Consider the following 19,136-nt stretch of genomic DNA (forward strand, 5'->3'; position numbering starts at 1 on the left):
TTAAGCATTACATTACATGGCCTTTAGTTTATTTTCTTTTTCTTTTGCATTTTACATAAACAAAAAAAATAAAGAAGAATATACTTAGTAGATTTAACTAAAAATAAGTAAGCTTAGGTTTAAAATAAAGGACAAGAGCAGCATCGCTCAGTCCTCTCACTCGTTGACTATGCCTAATAACTATGCTAGTTTGACCTACTGCACTTAATGCTTAAATAAACTATATGTAAATGTATTTTTAATTGTAATTGTTGTACGTTCGATTTCTTTGATTTTTGTACGTTTTGCGGTGACAGAAAAAAAGGTAGAAAGTTTTGTTTCGCCATGAAGTTTTTAACTTCTTTTAGTCCATCTTTATCCTCATCCTCATCATCATCTTTATCTGCTTCGGAGCCGCTAAGAACCCGTTGATTTTGTTGGCGATGAGTTGGTCAAAGGTGATGATAATAATGATGACGCTTGCTTTTCGTCTTCTTCATCGACTTCTTGGGGGCTTTTACTGCCGAGTCGCTGTGAGGTTTGTGTCTAAAGTAACAAAAAAAAAAAATTCCACAAAATATTAAGCTTAGAAATTGCCTAGCTTTTAGTTAGTTTTCTTTTTTTTCTCTCTCTCCGTCTCTTTCTTTCGTTGTGAGGGTGAGAATTAAGGCTTAAGGGTTGGGGAAAAGCTCACCACATTGCGATGGGGGCAATCGGCATGTAAATGGTCTTCACTCCGGCAGCGATGGCAACGTTTCGGCTGTGGCCCCAAGCCACATTCCGAGGCAATATGATTGGCAAATTCACCGCAATTATAGCAACGCATCCGGCGAGTTCGTCGATTGCTACACAAGAAACCGGGGGGGAGGAAAAAAAAACAAATCAGGATGAAAATCTATGGAATCCAACGAGGAGTGGGGGTGGGAAACCTACATTCTTGGTCTGTAGGTGCTGCCATGGCAATCATCACCCTGTTTACCCGATACTCTGGTGGCCTCCAAACCTCTTGCTGTCCGCTGGCATTCGAATTCCACTTCCTCCTGCTCGCCCAATGAACGGAATCCCGACATTTGTATGACACTCTGTGGAATTTTTCACAATTCTTTGTATTACATCTTTGATTTTAACTTGATCAACCCACCTGATGGACAAAGACCTCCTGGCCGCCATCGTTGGGCGTTAGAAAGCCCCATCCTTTGGCCACATTAAACCATTTGCATTTACCCAAACGCACACAGCCGCATTCCGCTTCCTTTGAAATTGCTATATACCCGATAGAGAGACACAGAAATAGAGAGAGAGAGAGAGAGGCGGAAAAAGAGTTAAGAAACAACAACAAAAAATTCCATTTATATCCTGTATAATTCAAGTAACGCGGCAGCTGGGAAACAAACGAACATGTCCTTGTCCCATTTGCCTTAAGGCCACAAAGACCCAGGCCCAGGCCCAAGACCAAGACCAAGGTATCAAGACGCAACCAAAACAGGTTTCATATTGTTGTCTTTTCTATTGTATAGAAATCTATGGGCATTATCTAAAAAACATGCGTGAGTTCCATCTCATTCACGCAAACACAGAGAGAGTGAATGAGATAGCGATAGAGTGAGACACTGACATACAGATACGCAATTACTCGGAATGTTCAGGGCCGGTTTTAAACAACCAATAGGCCCAATTGGTTTATTTTATCACAAATTCTTAATAAGAATCCTTTCAATAAGATTTGCCATCTAGGATATCTTCTAACAGCACATCAATGTTCATTTCTTTACAATTTGTTCATGAAATTTTAAGTCAAAAAGTAGTTAGTTCTATGTATATCTAAGTATTTCAAAAACTAAGTCCCTAAGGCTTAGGAAATCTTCAAAACATTTTTAATATTTAGAGCGAATAGTTTGTTTAGACAGAAAAAGAGGAATTTAACGAGTTTATCCCACTTACATTCCCTTACGAAAGGTCCTGATTATATATAGGAAAACGACCTTTTCATATTATTTTTTCAAATTTCAAATTCCCAGAGAAAAGTGCTTCAATTTTACAAAATTTACAATATATTTATAATAAATAAATATAAATGTATAATATATTTTTTAAACTTGAATCACTTTTCTCTAAGAATTTTCCAGCTTGATGATTGAATTTCTCAAAACCCGCATTTATTTTAAAGGTTAAACCAAATGCCGTCCCTGTATGTATTATGACTGCTCTCTATACCCCCCCTTCCCACTGCCCCATCTCTTCCAATTCATTTCGAGTTCATTCATAAATTGTTCGAGTATGTTTTACAGTGTGTTCATGTGTCTTTGTGTGTGTGTGTGTGTGTAGATGTTTAGTGCGTTCCATTTTTGACTCTGCTTATCGTTTGAATGGAATGCATTTTCTTTTTTGGTCTTATCTAAATATTTCTTTATGTCTTGAGACAACTGCAGAGGGAAAAACTCTTGCGATAGAGAGAGAGAGGGAGAGACATAAATTTTCCTATTGTCAAGTATCTGTCAATGTCTTATAAGAACCAAAAAAGAAACAAACAAATCTATCAAAAATCATTGCACTTAAACCAAAAACCTACAAACTTGAATCTAGAGTTGAGGGAAGGTTTTTTCTACTTGACCAGAATCAGAGGGTTGATTGATCTGCGCTATAGCAAAAAAAAAAAAAACAAATACTCTGATTCGCCAATAAAAAACCAAAACAAAATGAATCAAAACAGAGACCCAAAAAAAAAAAACACACAAAAAAATACATAAATGTATGTCGAAAAAAAACACACACTCAAAAAACTGCGCAGTTTTTATATACCGATCGGCCGATGGGCCAATCAGTAAAGAGTTTGATAAGATTTTGTGTTTTTTAATAAAATACGAAACTAGTTTAAATGGGCTAATGTGAAACTGTGACTGTTCCATAATTGACAATTTGTTGCGCTTCAAATTTCCATATGTAACTCTTTCCTCCATTCTCCTCTACCTTGAGTTGATGTTGTTGTTGTTCCGTCACTGTTTTCCAATTGAAATGAGTTTTCCATTATTGTTTGTTGTTGTTGTTGCTTTCACTTTAACTGCATATTATTAGAATTTTTCTTCAATATATAGGATTGATCTATATATACATATATATATACACGCGAACGCACTCAAAAAGAAAAACACACACACAAATATTGTAAGAAATTTCCCGTGTTCGTTTTCAATAGAGAAATGATGAGAGCTCTAAAACTAAACTGAGCTGAGCCAAGTCAAGAAGGGGAAAAACACAACAACAAAAGCAAAAAAAAAACGTTGCCGCTGCGCACGACGCACTTCGTCACACTGAACTCCGCATTTGGTTTTCAACTATTTCTAGGAAGGCCCCGAAAATTTTTGTTGTTGTTTATGAGTATGCGTGTGTGTATGTGTGAGTGTGTGGAAAAACGAGGCAAATGTATCTGACAGATACTCCATTCCGATCATAGAAAATACAAAGAGAATACAAGCATTTGAGGTTAAGTAGAGAGAGAGAGAGGGAGTTTTTATCTATATATGTATCTCTGATTATAGTGTTAACTGTTATACACTGTCCTACATACTGTTATACACTCACACTCGCTAGTGGTGTATATAGGGGCTAGATTTCTTGCTGCTTTCTGATTGACTGACTCTGACTCTGATCCTGGCGATTCCAACCACCAAAATGTTGCCTTTGTGTGATTCTTTTTTTTTTCTGTTTTGCCACATCATAAAAAATGAACGTGGCACGAGTTGATTTCTCATTGGATGGCAGGCTTAAAAAAAAGAAAATGAACAACAAAAAATTGCATAAAAAACTGCAGCGCATTGGCCAAAAATCTTGCAACCGCCTCCCTCCCTCCTGCTGCAGTCTGCCGCTCTACCCTCTACCCTCTAACAAAAGGTCCCTGGGACAGGGGACGCGTGCCAAAAACCAACCCCCTCCCTCTACCCAGTGTGTGTGTGACCTCTTTGAGGGGTGGCATCGTGTTGTTGGGCTGCTGCAAGAACATTTTTCGCAACATTTTTGCCTTATGCATTTATGCAATTTATTATTATTATTACTATTATTGTGGCACACACACGCACACACACACGTATATGTATGTGTGTGCCACGTGCCTCCGGCATGGCAAATCTTCGTCGAATGGCCAATGTCTGCCTCTGCCCGGGGACATAAGGGCGGGAAAGTGTTCACGAGTTGAAACTAGGGCGGTTTACTTTTATTTTGGGTTTGCACAAAACTTGCATTACTTTTAATACATATATTAAATATATATGTATACAGTTGAATCCGGTTATAACGACTCCGCTTATAACGTCGGTCTGGTTATCGCGACTAAAGTTCGATGAGTGATTGGTTGTTCCCAATACAAACTTATATGAATGGGCCTCCGGTTAGTACGTCTTCCGGATATAACGACGAAAATCGTGGGTCCGTTGAGCGTCGTTATAACCGGATTCTACTGTGTAGAGACTTTTCTGATATTCTCTTAATCGATATTCTTAAATATGTAAGAAATGCATTCAATTCTGTCTCTTTCAACATTTTAGCAAAGAAACTTACTTAGAACTTGGCTAAAAAGCATTACTTTGGCCATTACTTTATCAAAAAAAAAAAACCAGCAAGTACAATTTTATTTAAAATTCAAGGTTAGAGACCATCAAAATGCCAGACTTATGTTCAATATTTTTCCTCATTAATCTTGCAAAGCCTCAAACATGATCATAGGTGGATCTAGCACGGTGAAATGGGAGAAATAAGCTCCTTTAAGTATGCAATAGGTTGGGAATGTTCAATATTCGCAAAAAGTTTACAACTTTTCGCACGCCTTTTAACACAAAAATTTATTTTAGATTTTATTTTTGATTTGCAAAATTTTCCAAAACTTCTTTATATGTGTGAAAAATTGAATTCTCGGTCGGCATATTATTATATTACTTTTGGTAGCAAATTTCCTCATCGTCCCCGCATAGATCCGCCTATAAACATGATAGTGTTTAAAACGATTTGGTTACGTTATGCTTTTTATATAGTCCTATAAGTTATATAAATTATTTGGGCGACATAATTGATTAATTTGAAATCTTTTCTTTACCTGCTCGAGGTGAATAAATATATATTATCAATCAATTGCCATTGTTGTCTGAAAACCTTTTCGTCGTAACGATTTTCCCCAAATTGTTTGATTGGTTATCATTAAAAACGTTCGAAAATCAACTTCTAATTGATTTTTTAAAAGTATTGTCTAATATTTTGTTATTTTTGACAAAGAGTTTGTCAATGAATTAGTTGAAGGGTCTAGAGTCTAGGCGAATAGATTGTCAAAGTTTAATAGTTTATCCAAAACTTTTAGAAACCCTGTCTCGAAGAGTAGAAAATCTAACCTGACTTTGCTATGAAATGTTTTCATTGAAATCAAGACAAATGTAGTGAAATATATTAGAATTGATATCTGCTTAAAACTATTAGAATTGATATCTGCATATCATTAATTAAAATTTGTGAATGGCCCTTTAACTTTGCGCAAAGTTCGATACAACTTTTAGGTTTTATTTTTAAATTATAAAAGCAGAAAGAATAAATTTTTACAAAATTTTTGTTGATACAGTCTCTTAAAATGATGTTCTATTTGGACTTATCTTTGTTGGATTAATAATTCAATAAACGGAAACAATTTTTAACCAAGTCGTAGCCAACTCGAGAAGTCTTAGACAGTGAAACGCCAACGAAAATAAAGTCAAATAAAATTTTCTTTTTTTAACAGAACATTTGAATTGTAATTTTATATGAACTTAATGGATTTTTCAATGATACAATGAAAGTTGTTATACTGTTACTTGTAGTAACAATCCTTAAGTAATTCTTTAATTATTCTCTAAAAAAAACGTTACCACAGCTCCCTGGGAAGTTCCTAAAGATGAACGTGTTTGAAATTCCTAAAGAAAATACCAACTAGATTTCAATAAAGTTTGAATTTTAAGCAGAATTAAGAGAAATTCTGTGGAGATGTGGGATTTAGCCCGAATTGTTAGCTACTGGTTAGCTATATACTAATATATTTCTATATCTTTCTTTGGGGAAATGTTTCTTTATTGCCATCTCTTTAATACGTTGTAAAATGTAGTCTTTAAACATAATTCAATTCGATGAGCTTTTATATGTCATTTTGGATAAAGTTTATAAATTAATTAACCCACATGGACGAAATGTTTTCCCCGAGCATATGGTTTCGCTTTTTATGCAGCACTGTGGATGAGATGAGAAGAGGTCAGTGAGGGTCAGTTTTGATTTTTATCCGCACCCAAAACACATCAACACAATAAATATATATACAAAAAAAAAAAAAGAAAATACACACACACACACAACAGAGATGGAAAAACTGCCGTTGCACTGGCCTGTAATCAATATTTTGCCGACAATAATAGACTCCTCTGGCCAAAGAGACCAGAAACAGGACACAAAGGCAGAAATCGAAAGTGCCCATTAGGGGATATATCGAAGCACTCAGAAGCGCGCATAATTGGAACAGGATTAACAAGGCGATGCAATTGCAATCGGGGCCTAGGCTCGTCGGGCCAGTTGTATTGTCCGGCATTTCCGGACATGCACAAAGCCGTCCAACACACAAAGGGCGCACACCCGTGGGCCCATGAAAATGCAACGACTGAAAATAATCCGCTTTAAATATGCACAGAGAATGAGGATTCTTCTGGGCGGGGGGGAAAACAATCTATGCAAAAATCGCAGAAAATATGAAAAGCCATTGCCGATGGCGAGGGTGATGACGATGCCGTTGACGATGGCCAGCCTAGCCTAGAGGGGGTTGATTGTTGTACATGTCCAAAATATCCATTTGACCCGATCGGCACCTCACCTCCTCGTGTGGCATGTGGCATGTGGCAATGAGAAGGCTCAGCGTTGCTGCCTTGGTCTGTATGCTTTGTCTGTGTAGAATGTGCCATAATCAGGATACATTTCTATACCCTGTAATCGATGAGTAAAATAGTGTATATACATGACCTTCTTGAGAAACTATGAAAATTAGAGGCAAGAAATTTCAAATTATTTGCCATTTTTCATGTTATTTTCATACAATCTCTTACTTATTTTGCTTACAGGGTATCAATAATGTCGTTCTATTTGTTTTTCCTACTCACAGGATTTTAATTATTCTCTCTTTGCTCTCACTTTGTCTCGATTTTATGCTACAATGCACACAATTTGCATGTTACAGCAACAACAACAGCAGCAGGAGGGGTGGGGGAGGGAAGGACCGAGACCTGATTATCGGGAAAACGAGAGGAGAAAAACAATAGGAGAAAAAAAAAGAAAAGGAAAAGTGTTCCACTTTTCCCAATTGATTGACATTTGATTGATGTTTCCATTTACAGGGCGACAGAGCAGAGAAGAGAGAACAGAACAGAAGAGAAGAGAAGAGAATGGGCGACACTTTTGAAGCATTCTTAATGAGAGTTAGGATTTTAATCGTACTCATGATGTCAAGTAAATAGTTAGTTAAACTTTGGATGGCATAACTTTGCAACTTCTTCAATTTCAACGGGTATTTTTTCGATTACTAAACACTAACACACATTTCTTTTCGAGTTTTATTAAAATTTTAAGTTATTTAATAATTTTGTAATCAAAATTTACTTTAAATGCATAATAATAAAGCTAACAAACTTTGATTTAAAAAAAAAAGAAAATAAAAAATGTAAAAAGATATTATATATTCATAATGTATGTATTGAAATTTCCAAGTTAAAAAAACCGATATTTCTGTTTTATAAAAAACGCGCACTTACCTTACCATTTTCAGTAAAAATTTGCTGTCTCTTTTATTTCTTATCAGTTTTCCGCTAGCATTTCACATGCATAAACAGAAACAAACAAAAAAACACAGCACAAAAAAAAAACAACAAAAAACCGCAACACTTGCTCTCAACCACACAAGCACACAGACACACAAAGTCACTGAAGAGTGGGCGGCCATCTTACTCTCACTCTCTCTCGTTGCTTTGCCTAAGACGTTGACTGCGGCAGAGGTCCAGGCAGCGCGCTGCAGCGTAGGCAAATTTTTCTTATTCTTTTCCGCTTTCTTTGAAGGAAAATACCAAAACGATTTAAGTGTAACTATAAACATTTTAAAGCTAATAAGTTTATGCAAAACTAAATATATTAATTACTTCTAAGGATTATTTAGGCATAAAAAAAACAAAAGCAAACTGCCAGTGAGAAACGATCACAGCGAGCGGTCAATGAAAACTGAAAGATAAAAAAAGAGACAGAGAGAGAGAGAGAGTGAACGGGAGTAAGGAATTGAAGCAGCAGAGCTTTGGAGAGAGAGAAAAATGAAGGAGATGAAGGAGCAAAGTAAAAGAATTACCGCAATTCATAATAAATTTTATATTAGTGATGGTAACAATGGAAATCAATTAAAAATTAAATGAAATGGAAAAATAAAACTTTAAGCTATGAAAGAAACTTTAATACTCCACAAAGGCAACCCAAAAGAATTCTTGTAACAAAATGTAAATTCCTTCAACAAAATATATGTTTGAGACACATTCCACATTCTCTGCCAATTGGAAAATTGTATGCACTCACTGGCCCCCCAAAAGTATGCAACAACTCTTGTAAGAAAATGCCAAGAAAAATATAATTTTCTCATTTCTTTTTTTTTTAGTATGAAATAATTTTGGTTTATTATTATTTATGCATTTTTCTTTTGTTTACTTTTTTTTTGTTTTCGTTTTCGTTAATAATGTTTTTTTTTTTTGTTTTTTGGGTTGTTGTTGTCGTTCTTGTATTTTATTATATATTTTGTTGGTTGTGTTTTGCTTTTTGTTGTTGTTTTAGAGATATTTAGAGATATTTTTGTCATATATCCTATAATTAATAGGAATTTAAGTTGCTTTTCAAAAAAATGTTTTTAATGCATATATAAATTTTGCATATAGAAAATGTATATATGTATATAATCGGATAGGTAATTGTATATATGTAAATGTGTGTGTGTATGTGTGTGTGTGTGTGTGAGGGATGTGATAGAAGGGAGGGCAAGGATAAGAGGCTGGTATTTGGGAAATTTGGGGCGGGGTCATGGCAGGGAGGCTTACTAGAAAAAATTAACACAGTTTTTCTTTCTTTTTTTTTTTGTTTTTTTTTTTTTGTTTGATGTTTCTTATCATTTTCATATTTTTTTTGTTAACAAAAACTATTTTAATTGCAATTTGTATCTTTGTATTCGTTTTTTTTGTTTTTTTTCTTTTTATATTCTGATTGCAAATGAAAATTCGCTGCGTTTTATATCTTTTGATGAAAACCAATTTTGTACATTTTTGTGTAAGTGTATGTGTGTGTGTGTGTGTGGTGTATATTTTGGTGTGGATGATTAGCAGAATGTGGATAAAACAATTTTCAATTGTATAACAAATAAAAAAAAAAATTGAAGATACTTTCTAAGATACTTGCAATAGAAGTTACACATACTTATATATGGAAATATATATATATATATATATATAAAGATATATATATATATATACATAAGGGGTTTACTATATAATTGATTTTGTTATTTTGTTTTTTTTTTTTTGTTCGACTTAAATCAGAGTCACTTATTATACTAAGAAGCAGTCCATTTATTCTCCATTTAAATTTACTTGTTGTTCGTTCAACTTGAATCCTGAAACAGATTTCAATTGTTCAATTTCTGTACAAAGTTGTTGGGCATGGTTGTTACTATATATATAAATGTATATATAGTATATATATACAGTGGTGGTCAGCGGGTTAGCCCCTTTTTTTTTGTTTGATTTTAAATTTAATTTTCTCGGCTCCTAAGAAAGTTAATGAAGAAATTTTTTCAGTAATTTGTTGGTTATTGTATTTAGATGATGACACGTAATTATTGTCATGCCAGCTTTCGGCGTTTTTTTTACAGGTGCGTTTGAAAAAAAATAGGCCCCCAAATGCTGGCCATTAGTTTAGCCCGGTCTTTCCAAAATCTTTAATATTATAGTTAGACATGTGTATTCTTTGAAGAAGTTGTAGATCTAGGTAATCTAAGATAAACTGCATACCAAAAATTTTCATTTTAGCCCCAGTATTTGTTTTGGGGCCCATCGAAATTTCGGCATTTTGTATGTAATTCTTGAGGTCTCTTGGTTTGACGCCGTTTTACGATACCAATTTAAACTAAAGTAATATTTTCTTATTCTAAGTATTAAACTGAATTGAATTTCCCGTCAAATGATACATGTTTCATAAAAATCCGACAAAAATTAGATTGATTTCATCGCCCATACTTTAAAAAATAACCAGGTAAAATAAATTAAAAAAATTTCCCATACATGCGTGCAAAGAAAGAGATGGAGGATGTGTGGGAAATTTTGCTTACCTAGTTTTTTTAAAGTATGGGCGATGAAATCAATCTAATTTTTGTCGGATTTTTATGAAACATGTATCATTTGACGGGAAATTCAATTCAGTTTAATACTTAGAATAAGAAAATATTACTTTAGTTTAAATTGGTATCGTAAAACGGCGTCAAACCAAGAGACCTCAAGAATTACATACAAAATGCCGAAATTTCGATGGGCCCCAAAACAAATACTGGGGCTAAAATGAAAATTTTTGGTATGCAGTTTATCTTAGATTACCTAGATCTACAACTTCTTCAAAGAATACACATGTCTAACTATAATATTAAAGATTTTGGAAAGACCGGGCTAAACTAATGGCCAGCATTTGGGGGCCTATTTTTTATCAAACGCACCTGTAAAAAAAACGCCGAAAGCTGGCATGACAATAATTACGTGCCATCATCTAAATACAATAACCAACAAATTACTGAAAAAATTTCTTCATTAACTTTCTTAGGAGCCGAGAAAATCAAATTTAAAATCAAACAAAAAAAAAGGGGCTAACCCGCTGACCACCACTGTATATAGTGTTAGGCTCACTAAGGTCTACAGATAAATGTATTTGTAAATATATATATATATAATATATGTATTTATATGTAGTCTATATATATATATATATGATTAAATTTTCTATATATATATATGTTACAAGGCAAAAACGGAAATCAAAGAATATAGAATTATAGCAAAATCAAAATTTTGAATCTGGAGTATGTGGTTTATATATATGTATATATAAATGTATGTATATGTCTGTATATATAGTAATTCATTCAGTCTCAGTCTCACAATTAGGAAAGTATTATATGTATGCTTATGTGTGTGTGTGTGTTTGTGTGTGTGTGCGTGGTATGTGTAGTATTCAGGGCTGCAATATCTCTGTTTGATCGGTCCAATTTTATTTCAAATTCTTAAATTTTGCCAAAGTCCTTTTTGTTATGCTCAAAATGAATTTTTCATTAATTATAACTTTAGAAAATTCATTCATAATTGTAGATTTGGAAACTGTTTGTATTTGCAGCTCTGCCTAAGTTAATATTTGTTTTTGTTGTTGTTGTTGTTGTCCAAAAGCAAAACCGAAAAGAAATGAAAAGAAATGCAGTTTTTTTTTTGTTTTTTTTTTGTTTTATAATTTTGATTATCTTCATTTTATATTTTCCTTGGATAGAGGCTTCTCATTCTTCTTCTTTTTTTTCATATTTTGTTTTTTTTTTTGCTTAAATATTTAAATCTTATAAACTAAAAACATCTGCGACTTTTTGTTGTTCTGCTGCTTAACTTTGCTTTTCGTATCAAATACAAAAAAAAAATATATATATATATATGTATATATTTATTTATATATATGTATATATAGTTTAGTTAATCTTATACATATATATATAAATACATATATATATATATACAAGCTTAGTCTTAGTCTCAATTATGCGGCCCCAAATCTCTCTTTCTCACTCGCTTCTCGCATAGCCTCTCTTTCGCCTTAAGCAAAAGAGAGGTTTATTTTTATATATATAACACAAAAAAAAAAAAAAGAGTTGTAAAAAAAAACTTATATACTACAAATTGGTGTTGTCTTACAGTGTTATTTCTTATCTAGACTTTTTTTTGTTTTCTTTTTTGTTTGCTTAGTTTCCATTTTCTTGATTTCAATTGATTTGCAGAGCGTAATTCAGACTGTTCTATATATATAGATATAATACTTATATAACTAGTCAGCCTCATTAATATTATAAGCTTAAAGTGGGTTTAGCTAAGTATATTTATATATGTATATATATATATCCTATATCTATGTATATATATTTAAAAAGATCAAAACTAAAAAATTGCGAAATTTGAGAGCGTTTTGGTAAAGTTTGGAATTGGTTAAGGAAAATTTTGGAAAAGTTTTGGAAAATATGTGGCTATACTTTAACCTATATACATACAATATAGTTGATTATTATCTTTTAATTTTAGATAAATATATATATAAATTTATATATATATATATGGGGTTATACTGTAAATATATATGTTTCAAAATACAAACGTATCTAGGTTTTTTATTATATATATATATATATATATATAATCTTGTTGTTGTTGTTTTTTTTTTTTTTTTTTTTTGGACAAATTGGAAACAGTCAAAAGCACCGATTTTCAGCTAAGTTTCATTATCTTTTCATTTTCGTTATAAACATAATTCCTACTTATAATATTTTATATATAATTAATGTTCTGTGTGTGTGTGTGTGATCTAATCAAAACTTTATATATATATATATATATATATATATATATATATTTATGCACATTGGTTAGTTATAGCTAGACAAAAAAAAGGACATACAAATATATATATATATATATATATAGATGTACATAATAAAGAAGTGAAATATATATATATACATATATATACTTCTATATAAAATACGTATCTTAGATCTGTTTTCTTATTTCTTGTTTATGATGCAATGTGATAATGATAATGGTTAATATATGATTTATGTATGTATGTATGTGTGTGTGTGTATTTATGAATTATTTTTCTTTTTTTCGTCTCTTTTACTTTATCTCTTTCTCAGTTTTTAACAAAATTCAAATAAGGCAACTTGAATCTAAATATATATAGGTATATATATATATATATTTATGGGTGTGTGTGTGTGTGTGTTTATGATACTTTCTATATGATCTATCTCTCTCTCCATCTCTCTCTCACTCTCGCTACCAACAAACAAAAGAATGATCAAACTGAATTACAAAATGAACGATAATAAAATAAAATAAAAAAAAAAACCAATTACTCATCGAAAGTAAATGCACAAATGTTTGTTTTTGTTTAAGTTTTTCTTTCTTTTGTTCAATTTACAATATTTCTTATAAAATTTCCATTTCCAATTTTCCAAATTCTTTTCATTTTCATATAAAAATACAAAAAAAAAATATAGTTATAAAAAAAGCACAGCTTGATCAAAAAAAAAAAAAAAATTATTGATTGATTAATGCCAATTTGGGTGAGATCTTCCTTATTTATTCTTCTTCTTCTTCTTCTTCGTGTGTCTCCTCATAGCGCAAAAATTTAACAAATTTCCAATGGTTCGTATGGGGAGTAGGAGGGTTTTTTGGGGGAGGGAGGGCTTCTGTTTTTGTTTTTTTTTTTTACTTAAGGGGGGAGGGGTTTTCTATATAACTTGAATATATACAATCTATATAATAATACCGTTATGTATGTATAATTGTGCCTTATGTGTTTTTTTTTTGTTTTTGTTTTTACTCATTTTCTTTTTTTTCTGGTTGTTTTTTTGTTGTTGTTAACTTAAATATTATATAAATTTTTGTTTTGTTTTCGGTTTTTATCTATATATGTATATATAATTCTTATTTCTTGAAATTTGTTGTTTGTTTTTCTTGTTTTTGTTTTGTTTTGTTTGTTTTCTTATTGCACTTGGTTTATCATATTCCATTTCTCCGATATTCTCTCTCCTTCGGCCTAAATAAAAAAAAAATAAAAACGACACAATCTCTACGTGCATTCAATGATCATGGGCTGATTGGAGGACTCGATGACCGACGGCCGACTCTCCTGGGCCTGAAGATGCGGCGGCGGCTGATTGTGCAGACTGTATGAAGATGCTGATTCCTGCAGCGATTTCAGTGACGTTTTCAGCGGCAAATGTTGCTGCTGCTGCTGCGATGCAGATGACGTTGTCTGTGCCTGTTGCTGCTGCTGCTGCTGGTGATGATGTTGCTGCTGCTGCTGTTGCTGCTGCTGATGTGCTGGATGATGCGAATGCGGATGCGGCGATAATGGAGGAAGAGCTGTGGTCAACAGCATGGGTGCCGCATGCTGTGGCATCATAAGATGCTGCGGCGATGGTGGTGGAAGCTGCTGTTGATGATGCTGTTGCTGCTGCTGTTGATGGTGTGCGCCCAAAGGTATAAGTCGGGGCGGGGAATGCCTTAGACTTGGATGGGTATGATGTCCCGGTTGTTGCATATGCTGCTGCAATTGCTCATACGTCTCGGGCTCGGGGAGATCTTTATCTGTAGAAGAATAGAGGAGAACAATTGTCAATTAAAGAAACGCTCAAAAAACTTCTTTCCCAACTTTCCACAAGTCTCTTAGAGAAAGAGAGTTGAGTTAAGGCTCATGGCTGTGTCACTCACCTAAACACTCTGATGTGGCTGCCGCTGCCATGGCCAATTCTTCTTCCAAATTATTTGGCTTACAGCTGGTGGTCTTCCAATGTGTTCTCAATCCCGATGCGCTTATGTATTTCTTATCGCATCCCTGGCACACATATGGCCGATCATTCGTATGCAATCTCTTGTGCAATTTCAAATGGACAAATTGCGTAAATTTCTGCGGACATAGATCGCAGGCATATGGCTTCTGGCCACTATGCAATCTCAGATGGGTTTTCAGATTCGAAGTGCTGGAGAAACGTTTCTTGCATATATCACACTGATGCGGCTTCTCGCCCGTGTGTACCAAATGATGTTTCTGCAGATGGGCCAATTGGGTGAAACTCTTTGTGCAGACATTGCACTTGAATGGTCGTTCACCGGAATGGGTGCGTAAATGGACCTTCAGATTGCTCAGTTGGCCAAAGGTTTTGCAGCAGACATTGCATTCGTAGTGCATTTTGCCATCCTTTTTCTTCAGGGGATACGGCAGGGAGCGATAGCCCCGGGAGGCCAATGAATTGGGACTGAGGGGACTGCCACTGCGTGGACATGAATTGCCATCGGGACTAAGACTGCTGGGCGGTGATATTCTCAATGGGGATAATCTCTGCAATGGTGTCAATGGCTGCATCAGTGGATGGTTAAGCATTTGTGAGCTACTCTGCAACAGATGAAGATTTGATGCTGAGCCGGCACCACTCGATGCATTCGATTGCCGATCAAATGGCGAATGCGAACTATGCGGAGGTGAATGGAAAGTTGAAGTGGCCGCCGATCCAGAGCCATAGTGCGGATAGGGTGGATAGCTGCCTGGTGAGCCGGCACTATGCAGATGACTCTCATCGACAACGCCGCGACCGGCCTCATTCAGATAGGCGGCATGTCGGGGCGAGTAGATCACATTGTGATGATGGTGATGATGATGATGCTGCAGATGATGCTGAGCTGGCGGCGGTGAGCACTCTCCCTTGATTAGAGTCGAACGGGTTAATGTCTCCTGGTCGTTGGTCAAGCATTCAGGATTTTGTCCCAAATTCGATGATGAGTCGGGACTAACAGCATTGCCATAACGCTGAGATTTCTTATAGCTATAGGCCATCTCGGTCGGTGATGTGGGCGGCGGTGTGGCGGCATTCGCTTGACGGGCAGCGGCCTCCAAACGATGTTGACTCGTCAGTATTGTCTCCAATATGCTCGACGATGGCTGACTGAATCGCAGGGCAGGCGTATCACTTTCATAATATGGTTTCGTTAGCGGCACTATGGTTCTCGATTGTTCCAACACAATGACCGTCGATGATGCCGGCTGCTGTTGGGTCAATTCACGCTCCTCTCCCAATGTCGAGGTGGCATGCATTCGCTCCTCGTCCTCATCGTCGTTAACCATATGCGGTGGCAGCTCATCCACCTCCTTGATGGGCTCTTGTTTCACACAGTTTAGGGTTTTGTTTTTGATTTCATATTTCAGAGGCATTTTCACTTTGAATTTACGATACTCGTTCTTGTCATTGGCATCCGTTTGATGTTTCTGCACTGGCGCCAATGCCAATGGCGGACTGGGACTCTTGACCACGGTTTGCGGTGATTTATTGCCATTCACGGATTTCTGTGCCTGAGCAATCACCGTCTCCTTGGGGGCAATGGCCTTCTTGGAGCAGTCTAGCACATAATTGTGTTCACTCTCACTATCGCTAGAGTCCTCTGGTGGGGTAAGGCCATCCTCGTGACACTCATTGCTGTGATAGCCCTCATCGGAGCGCACTGAACGCACGCTGCCATCTTGGGCCATCATGGCGGAGAGCGGCGAACGGGCAGCCTCTTCTTTGTCACTTGTATTCAAAGGCGAACGATCCTGGCCACCCATAATGACGGAAGCATGACGATGAATGTGAGGGTGAAGATTTGTCGTTGATGTGGTCGTGCTGACATGAGTGCAACAACCGGAGGCAGCTGTTGCCGCTACTTGGGATTGGCTTCCAGCTGATGCTGGTGCCGAAGGTGCTGGGGTGGCTGTTCCTGACGATGATGATGAGGCTGCTGCGGCCGCCACTGTTGCACTAGCTGGCAAATGGAGACCCATCACATAGGTTATATGACTCACAGCCACTTCGGCGGGTATCTCTGCTGGAGCTGCCATTGTGTAGTGTGCCTTCTTGCCGGCAGCTTCATCGTCCTCATCGACCATATCCATGCACTCTTCATCCTCTTCTCTATCAACTTCATCGCTTTCAACCTGTTTGCAGGCACCAAAGATGGTTCGCTCGGGATCAACGTCGTAGCCAAGACGAGAGGCGAAGTCCTTGCAATACCAAACCATTAGCTCCTCATTGGGCATTATATCGCGTGTGGTATAGAAATAGATATTCTCCATATGCTGACAGGCAACCAGATTCATTACCGATAAACTATAAGCAGATGCCACATAACGCATCCAATTTGATTGTGAACGATCCGAACCATCTAAATAATAATAGTCATCGTCCTTGAAGATCTATTTGTTAAAGAACACAGGAGAAAGAGAGATAGAAAAAGAGAAGAAAAATGCATAAAAATCATTGTAAAACAAATCAGAGATATATATATATATATATATGTAGATAGAGAGATAGAAGGAGTGGGAGAAGAGAACACAGAGATAAAGACAACATTGAACAAACTACTAAACGTTGATATGGTAGGGAAGGGGGTAAATGATGAATGAGAGAAAGAGATAGACAGTTTGACACAAAAGAGGAAAAGGAAGCAGTGCATTTTGTTAGTTGTTTAGATAGAGAGCGAGAGAAAGACAGACAGATAAAGAGATAGACAGAGAGAGAGAGAGAGAGACGACTATAGTTAAATGATGGTGAATTGTGGTGAGTTTCGTTAGCGCTTGGAGAGAGAGAGAGAGAGAGAGAGTAAAAAAAAAAGCATAAATCAATGGTGAATACAATTATGGTACCTTAATATTCCCGTAGGTTATGTGGCGTGTTCCCTGCACCTGATTTTTTATATCGATTTTTGATTTTGATTTGGTTCAAACAAATTTTGAATTGTTTTTTATTTTTGGTTGTTTTTTTTTTTTTTTGTAGTGTTTCGGGGTTTTGGGTTTGTATTTGTTTTTTTTTTTTGGTTTATGAAATTAAAAAATTAAGAGAAAAAACGATTTTGGTTAGTTTGCTGGATGATTAAAATTAAAAAACAAAGCATAATGCAAAAGAAAAAATATTTAAAAAATAAAAAAGAAATTCCAAAGGAAATGAACCCCTTAATTTAAGGTTAGGTTAGTTTTTTGTTTTCGGTCGTGGATAACTTACCCGCCAAAAATAGCGCGCCTTATTCTTATCATTTGGATAATTTGAGGTTGGAATGCCTTCGAATGGGCCAAAGCGTGTGCCGCGGGGTATAACGCCGCCGCTCCAAACTCCTTCAGTCTATCAAAGACAAGCAACAAAATGGGGAATAGAAATTATTGTAGGAATGACAACAAGACTTTAGGTAAGCAATAATTCAGTTTTAAGCTTATAATTCGCAACTTGTTCAAGCTAGATTCGTAAGTATCTTACCTTATCATTTGGCGTTGAGTAGACCATTGATGATTTAAGTGTTAAACTGCGGGGCAGAGTTTTATCTGCCCGATTTGGCAGACCACGTTCAGCCTGAACATCGGGTACCAGATAGACAGCCAATCTTTCGAAATCCTCCTCACGCATGCGCGTAACATCATAATCCTGTGTGCCATCTGGTGTTGGGCTACGACTGCGACTGCGTCCACGTCGTGACAATTTATGATGATGATGATGATGGTGATGATGCTGCTGCTGCTGTTGCTGCTGCTGTTGTTGTTGCTGCTGCTGTTGCTGATGATGATGCGGATGAGGAAGATGATGAGGATGATGATGCTGAGAGTTTGGAGAAGGAGGTGGATGTGTGGCTGGATGTGGATGCGCTGGCTGTTGAGGATTTGGATTCTGATGTGGCTGCTGTTGCTGCTGCTGTTGAGGATGTTGTAAATTGATAGCTGCAGGCTTCATATTGTGGCTCTGTGGCTGCTGCTGCTGCTGCTGATGATGATGTCCATGCATTTTCATTTGTATTAACAACTTTTGCTTGTTTGTTGTTGCTGTTTGATGTTGTTCTTGTGTGTTGCTGTTATTGTTGTTGTTTGGACTACAGCTAAATTGTTTCGTTTGAGTGGCTTCTTTATGCTACTTGTTACTAGTTAAATGTGTGGTTGTTGTTGTTCTGAAAATGCACAGAAAAAAAAAGGTAGAACATTAATAAAAGACAAAGTTTTTTGTTTTTGTTGTTGTAGTAGAAACTTTTCCCGCCTACATTAGAAAAATTCACTCTGAAAAGCTTACACTCAAAAATCTCTAAAGTAACGAGTAACGAGTGAATGACATTTCTTTCTATTTCCTCTCTCTCTCTCTCTTGTTCATCTTTCTCGCTCTCTAGTTATCGGCATGTCTTTGTATGAGGTTCAAGATTATGGCCTTAATGGAGGTTACACGTTCACGTTCAGGGGCAAAAGAAAATCATATGCATTCAAATGAATTAATATCCACCTCACCCTTT

The 19,136-nt window shown here is 35.8% G+C and overlaps 2 protein-coding genes across 3 annotated transcripts; both read right to left on the reverse strand.

Annotated features, from left to right (window-relative positions):
* LOC26529596 (protein lin-28 homolog) lies at positions 1-3,300 on the reverse strand. The gene is made up of 5 exons (XM_023180367.2): positions 2,947-3,300; positions 1,121-1,242; positions 913-1,061; positions 674-824; positions 1-525 (listed from the first exon to the last, which is right to left on the reverse strand). The coding sequence occupies exons 1-5, from the start codon at positions 3,002-3,004 to the stop codon at positions 397-399; spliced, it is 609 nt and encodes a 202-aa protein (XP_023036135.1). The 5' UTR covers positions 3,005-3,300; the 3' UTR covers positions 1-396.
* A 10,481-nt stretch (positions 3,301-13,781) lies between these two features.
* On the reverse strand, positions 13,782-18,653 carry LOC6639207. Of its 2 annotated transcripts, XM_023179426.2 has the most exons (5): positions 18,125-18,653; positions 17,876-17,992; positions 17,521-17,559; positions 14,559-17,070; positions 13,782-14,435 (listed from the first exon to the last, which is right to left on the reverse strand). In XM_023179426.2, exons 1-5 carry the CDS (start codon positions 18,647-18,649, stop codon positions 13,915-13,917), a joined length of 3,714 nt encoding a protein of 1,237 aa, XP_023035194.2. In that variant the 5' UTR covers positions 18,650-18,653; the 3' UTR covers positions 13,782-13,914. The 2 variants fall into 2 exon arrangements, with proteins under 2 accessions (XP_023035194.2, XP_002062015.4); XM_002061979.4 differs by lacking the exon at positions 17,521-17,559.
* Positions 18,654-19,136: the final 483 nt, after the last annotated feature.

This window comes from Drosophila willistoni, assembly GCF_018902025.1.
Source record: "Drosophila willistoni isolate 14030-0811.24 chromosome XR unlocalized genomic scaffold, UCI_dwil_1.1 Seg144, whole genome shotgun sequence".
Lineage (NCBI taxonomy): Eukaryota > Metazoa > Arthropoda > Insecta > Diptera > Drosophilidae > Drosophila > Drosophila willistoni.